The following is a 20276-nucleotide window of genomic DNA, read 5'->3' as shown; positions in this document are numbered from 1 at the left end:
CTGTGCACATGTAACCAAAAATAATGCAACATGACTATTAAGAAATCCTAAGCAGCCAAGAGATCATAAGTTCTATGATGATTTCTCGTTGTTAAATCAATTCAACTCTGCATCATCTTTTATTTTGATCGTTCAATTCTTACTTTAAATAAAATTAATTCTCCTTCACTAGAGCATTTTACAAAAAAAAAGTTGTGAATTGGACTTAGATAGTGTGATGCTCCACAATATATACATGCACAGATGGCATAGAGTTATTTTATTCTCAAACTGCCAAAAGACATGTTTGTGCTGGTGTTTTTTTAAAAAACACACTATACAAACACTATGCCTAATAATCTATATTTCCTCCACTGAGATAACCCCCATGAGAAATCCTTGTTTTTCTCCATCTGCCACTGCAGTATGGTGGCAGATTCAATTACACCATGGTAACGTGTTTAACCAAGTTTGTTGACCAACTTTCTGAATGTCACGACTGCGTAAAATCAAATCTAGCTAATGGCTGTGCACTCGGTAATAAATCCTGGCCTGGATCTATTTTTTGTCTCGCCCAGTGAATATCACAACATAATTGGTTAATTCCACTGCCACTTCCTAACTATGTTGGCAGTTAATTGGATGCCTGAATTATGTAATGTAATTAGATGTGTACAGACGTGTAAAGTTCAGCCCCAGATATTTAGTTCTCTGTAAGCCTAGAAGGCCCTAATAGTTGAGACAATTACACACACTTGGAATGCTGTCTTACCGGCTGGTGCTCTCTTTTGGCAGGATGTAGGAAAGTTCAGCCCCAGCGCTACTCTCCAGGGTGGCATTGGGCACGTACATGTGGACCAGGCGGCTGATCTCTGATACATTACACAACACATCTTTTACTATCACCATGTGGTAGCCAGCACCTGAAAAACATATGCAACTCAATAAGTAACAGATTATGACTACATACACCCAGTGTATGATGCTTTCAGTCTTTCATATTACATGTGTAGTGAAAGCAAGCTAAGGCATTTCAACTTATGTATTAATATTTAAGATGTTTTACTACTAATACAAAGGGCTACAATATGAAACTTGTTCAAATGATACTAAGATGTATCATACACAAGTTTATGCCACAGTTCTCCGCACCGTATTTGTTCTTGAGGAAGAGAGGTGAGCCACAGCATTGGAGTTCCCCATCAGCCATAATAGCAATGCGGTCTCCCAGTAGGTCCGCCTCGTCCATGAAGTGCGTGGTGAGAAGGATGGTGCGACTTCGTTTCTCGCCCTGCAAAAGATCCCATGTGGCTCGCCTGGCTGATGGGTCCATGCCAGAGGTAGGCTCGTCCAGCATCACCACCTACAAGATAAAAGTCAATAACAGTAACTGTTTCTCCACCAATAACTCCATAATGGGTTAGACATGGTAGTTGTTGTTTCCTTCAAATAGCTAAAAATTGTTGCTGCATTTTTCAGTAGTGTGCCGCCTCTTAAAACCTGATCAGTATTACTATGTATGCAGACTAGTATGTGAGCATATATTATATCAAGAGAGAGACTCCTGGTTATTGAAAGACTACATTAAAAGAAAAATGGCTGGAATTTCTGGTACCAAATAGATCAATGAGAATTTTGACAACAACAAAAAATAATCATAAACTTCAGCAATTCCATGAGCCTCGAGGTTATTATCAACACTACAATAATGATTCTTAAAAGCCACCTGATCTCACTGAGCCTCAAACACATGAGTGAAGCACATGACATTTACTCATGACACAGTCCTGTATATTCTGAAAATAACGACTGACCTTCGAGTCTCCAATAAGTGCAATTCCGATTGAAAGCTTGCGCTTCATTCCACCTGAAAGGGTCTTTGACCGTGCACTCCTCTTATCCTCCAGTTTTAGGATACGGATGATGCGGTCCACCTCGTCTGGAATCTTTTCACGAGGGTAACCCTTCAGCTGGAGAAACAAAAGTAGAAGAAATAGTGGAAAAAAAGAGTAAAAAGAATAGAATAACTTTTTCACAATTTCACACACAATTCTACACATTTCATCTTACCATACATTTCTGATTTAAGTCAATTAGGGTATCTATTTTATTTCAATGTGAGCAAATTTCTAAATAACAGCGATTAGCAGATTTTATTTACTAGATCAGATTTTCAAAAGGTTAAAAGTTTACTACAAAATATTTGCTCACACATGCTTTTTCAGTTGAATCCTGATGCTGCCACCCCCATTGTTTCACATTTGGGATGGCATTCTTTGGATTTAAATGCTTCATCCTTTTTCCTCCGTACATAATTCTGATCATTTTGGCCAAACATTTAAATTTTTGTTTCAACACTCCTCCAAAAGTCTGGTGATCACCTGCAAACTTTAGTTTGGACTTCAGTTTTTATGAAAATCTTAGAGTACGAGCTTCTTCCTTGCGCAACAGCCTTTCAGACTATGGTGATGTAGGACTCTGTTAATAGTGGATGTACAGACATTGGCACCTGATGCCTCTCACTCCTTCACTAGTTCCTTGGTTGTTGACTTGGGGTTCCAGTTGAACCTTTCGGACCAAAGTTTGTTCAGCCCTGGGAGTACTATTTAATCAAATCTACCAAACTATTTGTGTTGTAGCTTCTCATCTTCACAGTATTTTGTTAATGTATAGCACATTTATACAAACATGCCTAGGCAGTGTGCAGCATTACAACCTTAAAATGAGACAGATACACTGCATAAATGAGAAATAAAATATGACAGGATGTGCTCATAATTAACAACAAGATGGTATGAATTAGAAATGACCACAAAGTTGATTATTTTGCTACAATATTACAATACATCCCAATGTGTTTTATTCCTCCTGTAACACAGCAATTTGACAACTATTATACTTCATACTTCATGTCATGTTACATAACATACACAAAACAAGTTAGTTCCTGTTATCTCTCTTCAATTTAATAAGGCAAATAAACGGCAGCTTGTCATGATACCAAGAAACTGAAAAGTGCAAAAATCCTCTGTCTGTCTGTTCCATACTTTTCTGAGAAAACTGTAGGACACCGTTCTACAATACATACATACAATACAATACATTTTGTCTGGTATTGTAAAGAAGTCAACTGAAGTAATAAGCCATGAGAGGGTGTGCCTTACAACGAGTACCTATAAACCAATTATAAAATTACTGCATTGCACACCATTGAGTGGATTACTGCATATAGAAAAAAACAAAATATAAAACAATATAACAAAATCAATACAATAAACAACAAAATAATAAAATCATCATCTTCCTTTGATGGTTATAATGATTGGGAAGTGGTCACTACCACAGACTCTCTATGCCAGACTATCCATGAAAACCAATCTTCTTACCTTTTGTATTGCAATGATTGCTGCCCCACAGGAAGTTGTGACTATTTAAATCACCCATGAGAATGGTGGGGATGGGGATGGGGATGGGGGTGGGGGTGGGGGGGGGGGGCTGAGCAACAAAGTGATCTATGTCCGTGTGTGTCAAGTTTGAGTTTGGAAGAATGTAGACAGAAACAGCTGTGATCGTTTTCTGCAGAGTCAGTTGTACTGCTGTCACCCGTAGGTTGCTTTTAATATTTATATGACTATGGATCACATCATTTCTTATTAAAATGGCTGTACCACCAGAAACCCGCTTGTCACTGGGACCGAAGGTATTAAAAATTTTAACATTTTTAAAAGAGAACGTACAATCTGATGATAATTGTGTTTCCTGAAGACATACGGCTATAGGATTGGTGACTGCAATTAAATGTAGTGCCGTAAAATTAGCCCTGATACCACGACAGTCCCATTGGAGGATAACAATCTCCATTACCTGTTAGGAAGACTAGGGATAGTTGGCCTGATTCTGCCTTTAGGGGACGGACTTCTACTATGATGTTCACTCTCTTTCATTTCCACATCTCTAGTTTGCCTGGTCTTTGAAGTTTCATCCTGGAGTGCTTTTGATTGTGAAGAGCTTGCCTTTCTATTTTTTTTATTTGTTTTTTGGTTCTCTGTTATTGAGCTCTGATTGGAACGAATGCAATTTAGAAGAGTTTTGCTCTGGGTTCCCGTATTCTTTGTCTGGGCGTATCTGGCAATCTATTGTTCTCACAGCTTTTTTTGAAGCAAAGATAAAGGTTTTATTCAGAATAAACACAGGGACAGCAGCCACCAATCTCTTTGTTTCAAGATAACTGATTCTTTTAGTACATCTGATCTTCTGTATTTCTTTTTCTTTGATCCACATGGGACACTGTTTTGATGCAGCTGGGTGGTCACCTGAGCAGTTACAACATTTAGGTGGTTTTTCACAACCCTTTTTGTCATGGCCCTCCTCCCCACAGTTGCAACAAGTATGTTTATTGTCACAGCCATTGGATCCGTGTCCATACCTTTGACAGTTGAAATATCACAGAGGGTTGGGTACAGATAGGTCCACTGGAACACTTACATACCCAATTCGAATTTTTCCTGGAAACTGCGGTTTATTAAAAGTGAGGATGTACATACTAGTTTTGATGGTTTGCTCTTCTCTCTGTTTGCTCTTCTCTCTTGATTATTATTCTTTTAACGTTTGTTTCTCCTTGAGCCTTGAACTCATGCGTTATTTCTTCTTCATCCATGTCGTCCAGCTATCTAGTGCAGATTACTCCTTTGCTGTAATTCAGAGTTGGATGAGGGAAGGTCTTTATCTGTACTCCAGATAACATGCTGGCATGTAGTAGGTTTTCAGCACTGGCCTTTTTACTGCACTCCACAAGAATTTGACCAGATTGAAACTTTTTCACTTCTCTTACTGTACCTGCAATTCCTGCAATACCCTTTTGTATAGCAAAAGGGGAAAGCTTACTCATTGGAAAGACTGGAGCAGCAGCTTCAATGATGATAAATTTTGGCCAGTCATCATTATTCAGTATAGAGACTCATCCGTTTTCTGAAGTATTATCAGTGTCGAAGTCCAAAAGCATTTTTTTGAGGCATGTTTTGTAGCCATGTTTTACATTTTCAGTTTCATCATCTCTGCTCCCCACCCACCTTGGAGCCCAAAAGAGAGGGATGCACAGCGCTGCGGCTCTCCAGCAGATTATGCATCAGGGATACAGGGATGATATACTCAAGCAAACTGAGCAACAAGTTGCTCAATTTATTTGATTGACCCTTAACCAATGCCTACTGGGAGTCTGAGAGATATTTGATGTTCTGTTATCCTACACAGAACAGTCCCAGGGCAAGTCTTGACCAGTCGATTGATTGGATCGAACCATTCCAACTTCACGCCTAGGTAAAGAAGGAGCCAAAGTACTGTTTTGAAATAACGGAGTCCACAGCAAACCACATTTCTCAGGGACCAGGATCTCTTCCTCCACCGACACGGGTCACAATTCACAGCAAACGAGTCGCCTCTTTTCCTATTTCTTATAGTAGTGAAGAGGTAAAAAAATAAAAATAAAAGGATCTATTAAACTCTGGGTTCTGACAGAGTGGTGGAAAAACCTTTATAGCTGTGACCCTAGCAAGAGGGGCTTGAGGATTGTTCCCGCTTGCCCAGGAAGAAGAGCCTAGCACTACGGAGGGAAGGAGTGCGCCACTGCCATTATAAAGATGTGCCGTACCAAGGACTTCTTATTCTAAAAGGGGGAAGAAAGTTACCTGGGCATAGAAAAGCAGATGCTCTCTGACTGTGAGGTTGTCAAAAAGCACATCGTGTTGTGGACACAGGCCTAGGCTGCGGCGGATCAGAACCATATCCTGGCATATATCGTAGCCATTGATGTAAGCTCGGCCACTGCTGGGAGGAAACAAACCTGGAGGAAAACAAGAAATAATGCACTGAATGAGAGGGAAGCAGGATCAAATAAGATCAGACTGACTAGAAGGAGAGGGAAGCTGAGGTTTTAGACCTCTGACCTCTATCACAGTATCCACTGATTTTAATCACACTTAAGCAGCTCACCAGTCAGCATAGACAGTGTGGTGGTCTTTCCGGCTCCGTTGTGTCCTAGCAGCACCGTGATCTGGCCTTCATACATGTTTAATGTGAGATCCTTCACTGCTTCTTTAGTCTTATTGCCCATTTTAAAAACCTGTAGTAGAGAAAATCTAAATTACAGCTAAATCATTATACAGACTTCGAGGGTATGGGCTTAAAATATAAAAGCAGCCCCTATGCAGGTGTTTATACAGTAGATAACATGGTGTGCCCTCAAAATATCACACATACTCCATGTCACATTGTACCTTGGCCAGGTGCTTGATTTTGACCCCAGAGATTAATCCTGTCGGCTCTTCTTCAATGAACTCGCCTTTCAGCGCTTTCTCTGCATCCTCTTCTTCCTCCTTCTCTTTCAGCAGGGCAAATCGAGGGCTGTTGCACCAGTATGAGGGCTGTGGTATCAAATGTTACACATTATAAAAATATCTATACAGCACTATTAAAAATAAACACTACTTTCTCATTTGATTCTTATATACCCCTGAGCTCTGAACTGTGCATTTTCTTATGCTTAAATACATCTTGTGATAGTGCTGGGTTATTAACTAGATTACCAGGTGAAGTTGTTCAGTTTTAAGATTTCTGTTTTTCTTTTCAATTAAATTAGATGTACTTATCATTTATCGAATGAGTCTTGCATGTCTATGCTTGTAGTCAGTACATTTTCTGACATGGGAGAGTCAGGATAGAGGAGTTTCTTGGTAACCACAAAAAGAGGAAGAAAAAGCAAAAACTAGACTTAAGGTAAATGTAAAATCAGCATTTTCCAGTCATGTTTGTATTTGCCCAATGCTTTTCTAGACATGTTTTGGTGATTATAAATGAGCAGATGCTTCTTGGTTAAAGTCCACCACAATCTGTCAGTGGTGCCAACCAGATTTGCCAATATGCAAACATTTTAGCCACTGCAGGCTTTCAGTATTCTGGACTAAGGGGGGAAATTCATGCCTGTACAAGTCCTTCCTGTATTAGAAAATGTCCAGCCTAAGTAAGGATGTTTTTTACACAAATCCTGAGCAAACTTACAAAGCAAGAATGTTTTCAAATTAGCAAAAACCTGAAATGACAGTCAAGAAAGATCTCCATCATTTACACAGGTTAGGATTTCGTATGAAGTGTAAATGGATACATTTAAATGTAATAATACAAGCAGTAAGGTATCAGAATCTAATCACCACCTACCAGTATGAAAAAGTACCACGGTCGTGGCATTCCATACTCGCCAGGGAAGACAGCCTCTATGTACCAAGCCACCAGGCTGTAGAGTATGGAGTCCAGCAGCAAGAGCCCAAGAACCTGAGCCAGTGAGAAGTCATCATCCACAGTCACAGGCTCAAACAGATTACTCCACTGGATCCCCATACCTGATTGGAATAGGAAATATGGACATCCACATTTATGCTAGTCAGGTTGATGGAATTACTTAGGGGTGGGGGGGTGGGGTGGGTTGGATGGATGAATGGATAGTGAATAGTGGAATCATGGGGAGTCTTACCTTTGCCTTCAAACATGCCAATAAGTTGGGCACCCATAGCCATCGCTACATTGGAGATAAGACAGACAGAAACCTTCTGAGCGTGGGATAGCAGGTCATAACGTGGCCACATGAAGAGGTATGGCAGGTAACTAAAGAAGTACAGGAAACCACTTGCTGCTGCTGCAACATTAGCTGAGAGATAGAGAGAGAGAGAGAGAGAGAGAGAGAGAGAGAGAGAGAGAGAGAGAGAGAGATAATAACAACTATTAAATGCATAAACATAATGAGATTGAACAAGAACAGAGCTGAAATCATAGCCTGTGCAAATCACTGTGAAACCTAAGGATGTGATTTCATTTTGATAAATGTTTAAAAATCAGGATGGCACATACATACATCTGTTGATTCGTTTGGTTGGAGTACATAATAGTTATTTGCCATTATGCTTGCTACTTTCTGCTACTTTATTTCCTTGGATGTATATTATATTCTGCTCCCTACTGGTGTCATGGTTTTTTCAATTGCTTTGCAGCAGATTTGTGCCAAGGATCTGTCTGGTCATGTTGACTGCAGTGGGTAAAACAAGATTGTGTGGGCCTCTACACATTTTGAAATGCGATGAGCAAGAGTGTACAATGTACAAAGTGCTTGCTCCTGATCAGTGCATACATTATTGATCATTTTTTATATTATTTTTTATCAGATCTGGATACTGTCAGATTCTTTTTTTTTTTTTTTTAAACTCAACAGGCTTGTCTTTATGGATTGAGTGTTTCATCTCTGAGTACCTGAACTTAGATGGTTTCATCCTTTCTGCAGCCAGTAACTCACCACACAAAGCACACTATGGTCTGCACAAACCATGCTTGTCTTCTGTGCAGGTAAAGCCACATTTTATGTAATCTGGGTTTTATTTTTGCTTACTTTGCAGTAACCTTTACATTGAGTCTTTTTATATTCTTTTTGAAAAAGAGGAAATTTCACTCTGTCTATCCATGTTAGCACCATATTGTTTACAGATGAATTAGAACCAAAATTGACGTGACATGACATGACCAAATTTTATTTCTTTCCTTCTCTGGGCAATCTGTCAACAAGGGTGCATGTATACACACACACGCACACACACACACACACACACAAGTCCATGTGATGTTTGATGGTTATTAGACTCTCTACTATAAATCTTTATTTCCAGCAAACTACAATGTGCACTCTCCTTTTGGTTTTCTGCAGCCATGTGACACAACCACAGGTGTAATAAATAAATAAATAAATAAATAAATAAATAAATAAATAAATAAATAGGCGGGGAACAAGAGAAAAGAGCAAAATTATTGAGGCCTTGTGCTACAGAAAAATTACACTCTGGATTATTTTTAAATCCACATGCAAGGACAAGCACAAAAAGGTACTCAGGGCCTCCTCACACTCCACAATGTGCCATTCTGTGTTAGAACAGGGAGAACTGAGACAGCACAGATATTTATTAAGTCCCATTTACTGCCTGTTTTCTGGCTGTGGGAGGAGATGGGGAGTGCTTCACCCCTCCACAGACTGGAGGAAAAGAAAGTGCTCTTCCCTGCCAGAAGACAGTCGTGTTTTACATTACACAAAAGAGATTCTTATAAGCATCATACAACACAGAAGTGATTCATTTAGGAAGCAGAAAATCTTTAGCTGAGCAGCAAAACATAATTTTCTTTAACAAAACCAACCACGAGACAAAATATGGGATGTATGAAAGCAAGAAAGAGATGAGGATTTTAATGTTAAAAAAAGTCATAGAATTATTAATAATGTAATTAAAATACCATTGAATTAATAGCATTGAAATATATTACCCTGAAAACCAAAAGTACTTTTATTTCAGTGTTCTGAGATTCACCGTTTTAAAAAAAAAAAAATCAACAATAGACAAAAATATGAGTACTCGCTAGCACAATTTAATTCACACACTGCTACTAGCTTACATTGTTAGAAATTGTAGCATTTTTTTGGATAAATCATTGTGTACCAGCTCTTCTAAACTCCTTCTCTTCACACACCTCCATTCTCCAGAAACTAACAAGTCCAAATAACCACTTGATCCCCACTGAATTATTCATGCACCAGGGACCTGTTAGAGATAAGGGAGCTTGAGCACTGGTGCTCAAACCAGTCCTCAGGGCTAGACAGACCACATTTTCGCTCTATGACAGCTCACCACACAAGGATAGACAAAATTGTGGACCATCTGGCCCTGAGGATTGGTTTGGGAACCACTGATATATAGGACAAAAAAAAGCTACAAACGCCTCAGCAACATACACAACACCTCCCTACAGATTCTATTACAGTACCAATGGAAAAAAACCCCATCCAAACAAATGAGGTTTCTACCATGACAGAACAGCCTGCTTCATTTTCCTATTCTTTTTTCCCCCCATCAGGAGTATGGTCGAAATATGTGAAACTTGATATCCTCTTTTTGCCTAAAAGCCAGTGCACAGGTCGAGCACAACCACACAGGCCATTTAAAAGATTATCTGGGGACATAAGCAAGTACAAGCAGCAGAATTATATCTGAAGCAGCATTAAGATCAGAGGGCTGTTATTCATTCATGTCCAATAACTGATTTATCCTGGTCAGGGTTGCTGTGAATTCGGTGTTATCCAGACTTCCCAGAAGAGTGGAGGTTATTATAACAGCAAAGTTTATAACTTCTGGGGGGGGGTTTGGGGGCGTCGGCACTCCATATTAATACCCGTGGTTTTGGAAAGGGATTTTCAGAAAACACATCTTGATATGATGGTCAGGTGTCCATATACTTTTGGCCATATAATGTATTTCTGCGCTGATTCTACTGACAGATCAGTCACCAACAAATGGCAAACACTCCCAGTAGCTTCTTAGATCACTCATACACTTCATATGGCTGGTGCTTTTATCTAAAGTGACTTACAGTTGAGCCATGGTACCAGTGAATAGTTGAAGTTTAATGACCTTGTTCCAGAAGCCTGGTGATTCTGGGATTTCAATTGGAAGCCTTCTGATCAATAGCTCAAAGCCTTGAGATCACTGAGCTATGGAGCCTTAAACATCCAATGTGGCCTACTTATCTACTCTTTCACGTTTGGTTCCTATTTTCTGTGTTTTTAATTAATTATTCACAACACATATTTGATCTGGCAGAAAGAAAGCCTGCATGTGAAAGAAAAAAAACCTGTTATATATATAATAATATGTCAGTTCAGATTTCATCAGGCATTTAAACCCTTAAACCTAGTTATGCCATTAAAATTGAATTTCCTCCAAATAGTTTCACCATTTGATCAGTACTCACTGCTGGATAAATCCCATAGCTGAAAATGTTCACAATAACCTTGACCTGGTCTTGCAAACACTACAGGTAAAAATAAATAAAGCAGATTTGAGATTAAGAATGTCAGCATGGGTGATGAACTTGACACAGCTATACGGATGGAACAAGGTTCACCTGAAGTAGCTGTTTATGACAAACCGGGTGCTGGTTCTTGTGTTAAGATTAATGTGTTCAGATTATGGAAGGGATTCACAAACAGTTCCACATATTCTCTAAAAAGAAAAATAGGAGTCTGAAGAAGTTACCTCTGGAGAAGAAGGAGCTGATCATGAAACAGAAGCTGATAGTAGCCACCGCAAAAACGAGGAGGAAGACGAAGACTAGTGTAGGGTCACTATAGGTCAGCACTGCTCCATTTGGACTCACCTTTAACATCAAAAACACAATAAGACATGCTTTACAAACAGCCTCATACAGAGATCCAGTCCAAATCCAATGCTTTCATGGTACTCCCTTTCTATTATTTGTTTCAATTCATCATATCTTCATGTTAAGTTCTAGATAACTACCGTATAAGAAGAACTGTGTCATTTCTTATCATTATCACAAAGTTTGCAGATTTATTCATAATTGAAAGGTTAACCTAACACTGTGAAAACAACATTACAGCATGATTAAGCCAGTGAAGGCAACTTAAACCCACCTGGACACAGAAGAGCAAGGTGACAAAGAAGATAGAGATGGAGAGGAAAATGAAGAACATGAGGAACCAGGCACTCCAGTGCAGCCAGTTGCTCAGACCCATCATTCTCATGTATTCCTGGAAATACATTTTTTAAATCCTTAAAAGTTCACAATGCAACACACTTATTACAGATAAATGACATGATCATGCATCTTCTCCACCCATTCCACAGACACACCTTGAGTTTTCTTTCCTTCTCCTGCACTATGGCGCGGACGATATTGAGGGAAGTGTAGGTGAAGCTGAGCACCAGCAAGAGGGGCAGCTGGTTCTGGATGGCCAGGATGAAGACATCATAGATGTAAGCCGGGTAAGGGAAGCGTGACAGCACGACCCGTGTCTGCATGAAGAGGGCAGTCGCTGCTGTCCTGTTGTAGGCCTTCATGATGGCTCGATCCACAGCATGCTGAACCATTAGGAAGCCCTCACGGTAATAACCTTTTCACATATGACAGCAAGAATTCTTATTTGTTACTCTACTACAGCAATGATAAATCCGTCCTATAATTTGTTCTTTCTGAAGGCTAATCAGGTTAATACTTTATGCATCACTAAGTAGAAGCATACTATGCTTACACATGCTCAGCTACATCACCAAAACATCCTTGTCCATCAGGTTTCCATGTCAACCAGTAAAATGCTCAGCATTGGCATGGAGTTGGTAAATAAATAGATGAGTTCTGTAAGTTTCTATTTAAGACTTTCTCCCCCCCGTTCTCATGACTGTTGTAATGAGCTGCATCACAATTCAGAAACTATGATCACAAGAATATTTGCTAAACTAGAAGATTGGTAAGATTCTTTTTAAAGCTTGTTTTATTCAGTCAGTAACTGTAATAGAAAACCTGATTAGTGTTAATACTCAAAACCTGTCTAGAACATCTGTACACATAGTACATGTTTCTGTGATTTGAGACATATTTCTAGTTTGTTTGCACTACTCTCACTATTTATACTGGTACTGCACCATGAACACGCATCGCATTAATTTTTTCAAATGCGTGCTATCTTGCATACACAGAGTCAAAAGCAAGTATAAACCCAGCCTAAGCTCTATTTCATATTTCATGTTCATATTTCATATTTTCATGAACTGCTTAATCCTGGTCAGGGTCGCAGTGGATCCAAAGCCTATACAGGGAACACTGGGTACAAGGCAAGAACACACCCCAAACTGGATGCCTGTCCATTGTAGGGCACCATTCACACACTCATTCACACCTAGGGGCAATTTTGCAATTTTGTAGCCAATCTGTCTACCTGCATATACTTGGACAGTGTGAGGAAATCAGAGAACCCAGAGAAAGCACGGAAGAACACGAGGAGAATGTGCAAAACTCCACACAGACAGTAAACTGAGCTCAAACTCAGGACCCTGAAGCTTTACCCACTGCTGCAAAACACACCGCACATATTAGACAATGACTAAGCAATTAGATCCTAGCTTTGTTTATGAACAATCAGTCTGAAAAATAATGAAAAGCAGGTCCATGCTTATCCATGTCCTCTGCTCTTATTATTTGTTGTGGTCAAATAAACCCCAGCATAAAGGGTTTCTAACTCACTGCACTTGTTTGCCATTTATTTATAGTAGTGTACTGCAGATCTATAGTATGTTCCTTGTGGATCACTTATTAAATTTGGTCAAAAAAGCAATCACTGACAATCTCTTCCTTTATATCTTCCTACAAGCCTTTTATATGATCTTTACCAAAAAAAAAAAGGTCAAAATATCATTATGCTCAAATGACATTCATATGTCTGAGGAAGGTGTTCAGAGACCACTGCCCACCTCACTCTTTTTCCACTGTCTCAAGATTTCAATGTTACTGGATTCGAGGCGTTAAGTTAATCTATATAAACTCAGCATGAATGCGTCACTTGAAGCAAATTCGTTTTCTGTAGCCTCGTGAACTGGCTTTTTCTACAAAAAATGATAGTCATGTTCGGACATGTTATCGTATGATTTATTATATGATTTCCAGTGATCTCTTTCTTGTGTTCACTAAAAGGAAAGAAATAGTATTAAATTACTCATTGGGTTTATATTTTGGAACAATCAAACCAGTATAGTTCGTTAGAAAAAAAGCTTCAGGCAGCTTTAAACAGAAACAAATGTGGGAGCGTGCAAAGGTTTTAGGCACCCTATTTTTTTTTTGGTACAAAATTTTTATAGATTTTTTCTTTTGTGACATCTACATGATCAGTACAAAAAACAATTTATATTTGCAAACATTAGTTTTCTAGCAAAACAATTAAATGTTACATGTCATTAAAAAAGCAGCATATTATGTAAGAGACCACTTTTCAGACAAAAAAAAAAAATACACAATGAAGGCTGCTGGATTTTGCTGAAAAAATAAGAAGCGACAGTCAAAGTCTCCAGAAAAACTTTGGCTGGTTCTGCAGGATGCACAATAAAACTTAGAGCTCATTTCCTTATAAAACTACACAAATTGTACCGGAGACTACTATTTTAATTTTTATATTTTTGTCACACCAAATAATGACTTTGTTTCATTTACTACTGTTTACTGCTCTTTACTGTATTTTTTTTAATGCAGAAACGTTTACTTAAATTATTTTGAAGACATCTTTGCTCTACAGCATTTTTTTGTATGTGCCTAAAACTTTTGTACAGTACTGTGTGTATGGAGTATGCATACATGGGATTCATAAAACCAACCCTTCCACAGCTCAAGCTGAAGACCTTCAAATTACAAAGCTACTTTTTAAAGTCTCTTACACTTCTAAAGCATTAGCAAACTATCTCAAACAAATGATTGCCTGTAACTTGAAAAGCTTAAAATGATTTTGTACATGGTCCTATTTTCATTTGTTGTAATTAGTTTCATGCTTTAAATATGAAGCTTTTGCAATGCACTGCTTATGTTACCTACATCTTGATAACATTTCCTATATTGTAAAAACGCACAGCTTCAATGGCTTCATAAAACAAGTCAACTTAATAAAAATGTATAAATTATTTTTATATTTTTAAATTATTTTTTCACAGAGTGCCTTCATAACACATTCATAAGCATTGAATAAATATTTTATAAATGCTGGTAAATTTACGAACAGTTTATGTCAAAACGCATAAGACGGTATTGGAAGTTTTATGTAACTTTGTCTTTTTTATCCTATTATCATTGTGAGTTGACTGATTTAGATACTGTGCTAATGTATATTTTTAAGATATGGATTTAAAAAAATATACACAGTAAGACAGTATCTCAATCAGCTCATAATGATAATTCCATGTAAAGACAAAGTTGCATAAAACCTCCAATATCATCATCTACATTTTGACATAAGCCTTTCATACACTCTCCAGCATTGCGTTATAAAATATTTATACAATGTTTATGAATGTGTTACAAAAGCACTATATAGGTGCCCTTCAAATAGTGAACCTAGGGTGACCATACGTCCTTTTTCCCCCCGAACATGTCCTTTCCTTCAGACGTTAAAAAAGGGTCCGGCTGGGATATCTAAATTTGAGAAAATGTCTGGGATTTGGCTTTAGTTTCATTATGATGTGCACTGCTTTAACCCCTCTCTGTAATTCCTGCCTTCTCGCACACCAGTTGGTCGATTATAAAAGGCTTGCAGCAACTATTGGTCAAATTCCTGCCTCTCAACCATTAGCCTACTCTCAGCGAATGCATGAAGGCAAAACGTTGTTGTATATGGCAACAAACAGTTGCTTGACAACAGAAGCAAATGACAGCTGTCCTGAGTCGAAACAATGTCCATGGCCATATAAGATAAACTTTAATTTCATGTTATCAAATTACTTTGTAAATGATGGTAGAAGGTACACTCATGGCATCTAATATTTTATTTTATTCCAGGGATATTCAAAAGAATGTTGGAAAAAATGTAAAACATGGGCAGACTGAAACCTATCTTATTTATATATACACTTATGTGATGCGAATAATGTGTCTTTTTCAGTGTATTAAAGTCTGCATTCATAGTAACACTGTTTTGAACGCTATTAATCCCCCCCAAAAAAAGGTGTACACTTTTTGGAAAACTAGGATATGGTCACCCTAATGAACCACTCAAACAGTTTTCCTCCATGATGAAGGAAAAGGGTTAAGGTCAGCAACAATTAGCAAACCTGTGTTTTGAAAGCTCTCACTCATAACTCGAAGGGATGTGCATATCAAGTTGAGAACTCAGATTTTAACTGCATTAGCACTTAAAGACAGTATTATATCAATATAAAATGCACTGACTAAGATCCAGTTAACTTCCCAAATAAGAAGACAGCATTATTTGCTAAGTGAGTTAACGTTACAGCATGTAGCTTGTTTGCTCAAGGAAATAAACCAGTCAGTACAAGACGAGAAAGCAAAAACAGTCCTAACTACTTGCCGTGGTAGCTAATTGATTGATCACTGATGACTCAGCCATGACTTACCCTATGTTATCGACTGCTGAGCACCGAACTATTGTAAGCCAATCTTTATAACTGCTCTCTTATCTAAATTACCAAAAGTACTAAAGTATTTAAATCACTGACCTGGAGTGCCCCCATAAGAATCGTGCTGCTCTCGCGGTCCAGGCAACTGAACGAGGGGGAACAGGCCGAGAGTGTGCCAGTCAAGGTCATTGTTTGGATTCAGCTCTGATTTTTCCTTGGGAGGAGCATTTCGGGGGTTATAGGTGAAGCGCAGGTGATAACTGACCTGTAATGGAAAGGAATGGTAACAAAATAAGGCAGAAAACAAGAAAAACATCATGAAATAACAAATTACAGTTAGGGACAGAATTAAAAGAGATGTGAAACCCCTTAGAGCATTTATCAAAAATCTGACTCCTAAGAGCAGTAAAAGAAAACTAATCCAGAAACAGTTGTCATACTGACCATCCCCTAATGTAATTCTCCACCAAGAAACCAAACTGCATTTACTGTTAATACTCTACTCTGGCTTCATTGTGAACACTAAGGTCATACAGCGGTTGTGTTGGCTGAGCAGTCAAAACTAGTGCAGAAATAATTCAAGTACACTGGTTCTAAAGGTCAAATTCCTAATGCTTTGTTCACTGTTTGACACTTCATTGTTACTTACACAGCACTGAAACAGTCAATATTTTATTAAGAACTGTTTTAAACAGGTTTAGCAGGGTTTTGGTTTTTAGCTTTAAGCCTTTACCTGAAGTGGGAGAGGTTCATCATCTTGAGTAAACAAGTGCTCAAACACCACTGCTGCCAGGATCTTTGCTGATTCAGGGTCTGTCTTCACAAACTCCTCAAACTGATGCTCAGTCTCAAACCCACGCACTGAAGAAAGATCGCAGGAATAAAGGGTTTTAAAAAAAAAAATTCCAAAAACTACCAGCAAACTGTAGAGAACTTCACTCAAATTGTAGGAACGATTTAATGCAATGACAGAAACTCAGCCTTGACTTTATTCTTAGACCCTATGCCATGAACTAATCTCTAAGCATTAATAGCTGTTCAATTTAAAGTATCATAAAGTATTAGGTATTACTGAATCACAATAAAAATAACTTTTGATTAAAGCTGCAGTAAGCAATGTAATTAAAATGTATTCAAAATACTAGATACAAAAATAGTAATTTAGCTGTTAATTAAAGCTGTCTTGGTAGATTTGGTACTTATGTGTTTGAACTAATGTGGCATACCTCATCATGGCACAGAAAACGTCAGACAACTATCAGTGTCAGTGTTGTAAAGCCAGTGTTTAACAAAATGCATTAAAATAAAAGATAGAACATGGAAAAGTACCTCAAATGAGCTCTAGAACACTAGAAAGCTGGAGAGCAAAAATGCCCGTTGCTCTCAATAAGGGTGAAAATGTTTGTTTTGCTCTGGTGCCTCAATTCTTTGGTCATGCCCTATTCTGCACCCCTAAAGTTTTCAACCTACACCTTTGGTAACAATTCTCAATTTTTATAATGTTTGTGAAATATCTATTGGCATGGAAACATTAATTCTCAGCATATTTTAGGATCAAGTTAAAGAATTTATAATGTTACAAAATGCATCAGTCCACTGAATGGACAATTTAAGTGCTTAGATTTGTTTCAGCTTTCACCAGGTCCTCCAACCACTGGATGCACTCTGAATCTCATCATGTATGTTGGTGTTTCTTACGGTTAGAGCTGAGCAATATATACTGTTTATAAAATACTTAGGATTCTCCAACAAGTTAGGAAATTTTTAATTGCTTTACTAGCACTGTTTGTTCACATATATTAGGAATTTTTTTCTTGTTGAGCCCTTGCATATTAAACATATTAAATAGCAATAAGAATTTATATTTACTATTATTAATACTATTATTACTATTAATAAGTATTACTAGTATTATTATTAATACTATTATTTTTTGTATTGTTATATTTATTTGTAAAAAATTATTTCTATCTTCAGCCTTGTTTTAATTGGATAGTGAGTGAGTAAGCGAGTATGTGATTGTATGAGTGAGAGTGAGAGAGAGAGAGAGAGAGAGAGAGAGAGAGAGAGAGAGAGAGAGAGAGAGAACTGTTGTCCACTAGAGCTACAGCCATCAGTCAACAGGCACCAAAAGATCAAAACAATGAAGACAGACAGGTTCCACAGTCTGATTCCCTTTCTGGAAAAAAAAAACTAGCCTGCGCTGTCTGCTTCCAGTTTACCCCTGTCTTGCCTGGGGCACAACCCTTGTTTTCCTTCATTCCTGCTTGATCAGGTGCAACAAATAACAGCAGTTTTTCATATGCATGCAAATGATAACAGTTACTGAACATGCTCAGTGTAAAAGAACTGAACACCTGACAGGAAACATTCTAGATACAGTATAAGCTACAATTTCAGCCTGCAACTTGGCACCACCCTTTAAATGACAAAGCAGTGAAACAATATCCATTGACATCCTCTCAAGTAACCAGCTCCACCACATGATCCACTTTGATTGAACTGGACTGAACTGCAAAATCAGGAAAATAAGCACTTTTTCCCTTCCTCTTTTCTAGAATAAGACTACAGCAGTCAGCTCATGTTTGAGTAGCTGGACATTCTGCTGTATTATTAGCAAAATGAAAGCCACCATGTGACTTGTAAAAAGCCCTCTTTTTCTGTTATCACGAAGACAGATAATGGTCTGATGGCATACCTTGTACATTCTCCATGAAGTGCATTATCTACACACAGCACAGAGTACTAAACCAACAGGACTCACTATACAAGCTGTGTCCTTTTTATGGCTCTAAGCAGGATACATTTATAGCTGATATGGGTCATGAAAGGCATAGAGAGCCACAGTTCCATTCGTAAATGATAAACATGCATCAATATAACAGCTACTGGAATCGAATGTGCAGTTCCTGTTTTGGGCTATGAGGGGTTGGGGCAAATAATGCCATACATGTTAATTGCAAAATTTCCCCCTTCCTAAAAAGTCATCACATGGCACACCTGTGGCAAGTCACCATCCATTATCTACCTGATCCAGGTGTGTGGGGAGCTGGAAAAGAACATAGACTGAATAATTAAACGGTATAAACATTTGCTCTCTCTGTACAGGCCTCACCAGCACTGATGGTGCCATGTTCCAGACTGAGCTGCACATCCTCAGCCACCTGGCGTACTATGCTGGAATTTGCCGGCACGTAGGCGAGTTGCAGGCCTGTGGGCAACTTATCAGGAGGCTGTTCCAGTGAGAAACTATCGTAATGCGTGGCATTGGGGTAGTTGGTAAAGGACACCTTCTGACGCAGTACAATCAGGATGGCAGAGAACAGGAGGGGCAGTGTGATCTCCACCAACGTCACCAAGATCTGACGCTTCTGCAAGGATAATGAGAAAGTGTAAGACAGAAAATGAGACAGAGAAACAAAGTGTAGATATATAAAGTGAAGAAAAAAACATTAGCCCATAAACCTGCATTATAAACTCTCAAGCTAATTCACATAGCTGTAAAAATAAATAAATAAATAAAAGTAAAATACAAAGTACAGGTGTGTAAAGATGGTTGCTGTGATGGAGTTCTGAGGAATGGTTTGATAACTCTATGTGGATGGTGGGAGGCAGAGGTGTATGGAGTATTCTGACTGCCTCAGGAAAGAAGCTGCTTCAAGTCTATATTCAAGTCTGCTGGTGGTGCCACGGATGCTCAAGTACCTTCTGCCAGATGGCAGGAGGGTGAAGAGTCCATTCGAGGGGTGGGAGGCGTCAACACTGCAAGGACTTTTGCAGTCTGCAAAAAGCCCTGCAAAGCACCAGTGTTGTGCTGGAGGTGGTATTGCTGATCCAGACAGACTGGGGCCTCTCGGTCAGAAAGTCTAGGATCCAGTTGCAGAAGGAGGTGTTGAAAACCTCAGCTCAGGCTCAGCTTTATCAGCTTTTGTGGGATGACTGTGTTGACTGCTGAACTGAAGTCTATGAAACTGCATCCTCACATAATTGTCCTTTTTGTCCAGGTGGGTCAGAGACAGATGGATGGCAGTAGATATGGTGTCTTCTGTTAAGCATTTAAGGTAGGAATGGGTCCAGTGTGGTGGACCCATGCTCTTTATGTTTTTCATGACCAGCTGCTCAAAGCACTTTGTGATGATAGGTGTGAGTGCAACTGGCCAGAAGTCATTGAGGCAGGACACAGATGATTTCATTGGCAGAGGGATGATGGTGGTCATCTTGAAGCACACAGGGATAACTTCTTGACTGATCAACACATTGCCTGAGCACCCAGCCATGTGTGTTGTCAGGACCAGCAGCTTCCCATGG

General features: G+C 38.7%; 1 protein-coding gene across 2 annotated transcripts in view; it reads right to left on the bottom strand.

The window, feature by feature from the left end:
• abca3b (ATP-binding cassette, sub-family A (ABC1), member 3b) overlaps window positions 1-20276 on the bottom strand; it is a 50361-nt gene that overhangs the window by 17551 nt on the left and 12534 nt on the right. For both annotated transcript variants that reach the window (XM_053653148.1, XM_053653155.1), the window contains exons 3-16: window positions 19084-19339; window positions 16702-16829; window positions 16068-16233; window positions 11712-11971; window positions 11492-11608; window positions 11094-11214; window positions 7502-7675; window positions 7189-7370; window positions 6252-6398; window positions 5968-6097; window positions 5664-5818; window positions 1794-1949; window positions 1132-1342; window positions 752-902 (exon numbers count right to left, since the gene is read on the bottom strand). In XM_053653148.1, the coding sequence (XP_053509123.1) occupies window positions 752-902; window positions 1132-1342; window positions 1794-1949; window positions 5664-5818; window positions 5968-6097; window positions 6252-6398; window positions 7189-7370; window positions 7502-7675; window positions 11094-11214; window positions 11492-11608; window positions 11712-11971; window positions 16068-16233; window positions 16702-16829; window positions 19084-19339 (2354 nt within the window). The remainder of the gene's footprint in view (window positions 1-751; window positions 903-1131; window positions 1343-1793; window positions 1950-5663; window positions 5819-5967; window positions 6098-6251; window positions 6399-7188; window positions 7371-7501; window positions 7676-11093; window positions 11215-11491; window positions 11609-11711; window positions 11972-16067; window positions 16234-16701; window positions 16830-19083; window positions 19340-20276) is intronic.

Source organism: Ictalurus furcatus, chromosome 2 (assembly GCF_023375685.1).
Source record: "Ictalurus furcatus strain D&B chromosome 2, Billie_1.0, whole genome shotgun sequence".
In the NCBI taxonomy this organism is placed as follows: domain Eukaryota; kingdom Metazoa; phylum Chordata; class Actinopteri; order Siluriformes; family Ictaluridae; genus Ictalurus; species Ictalurus furcatus.
This window is presented reverse-complemented; position numbering and strand designations above follow the sequence as displayed.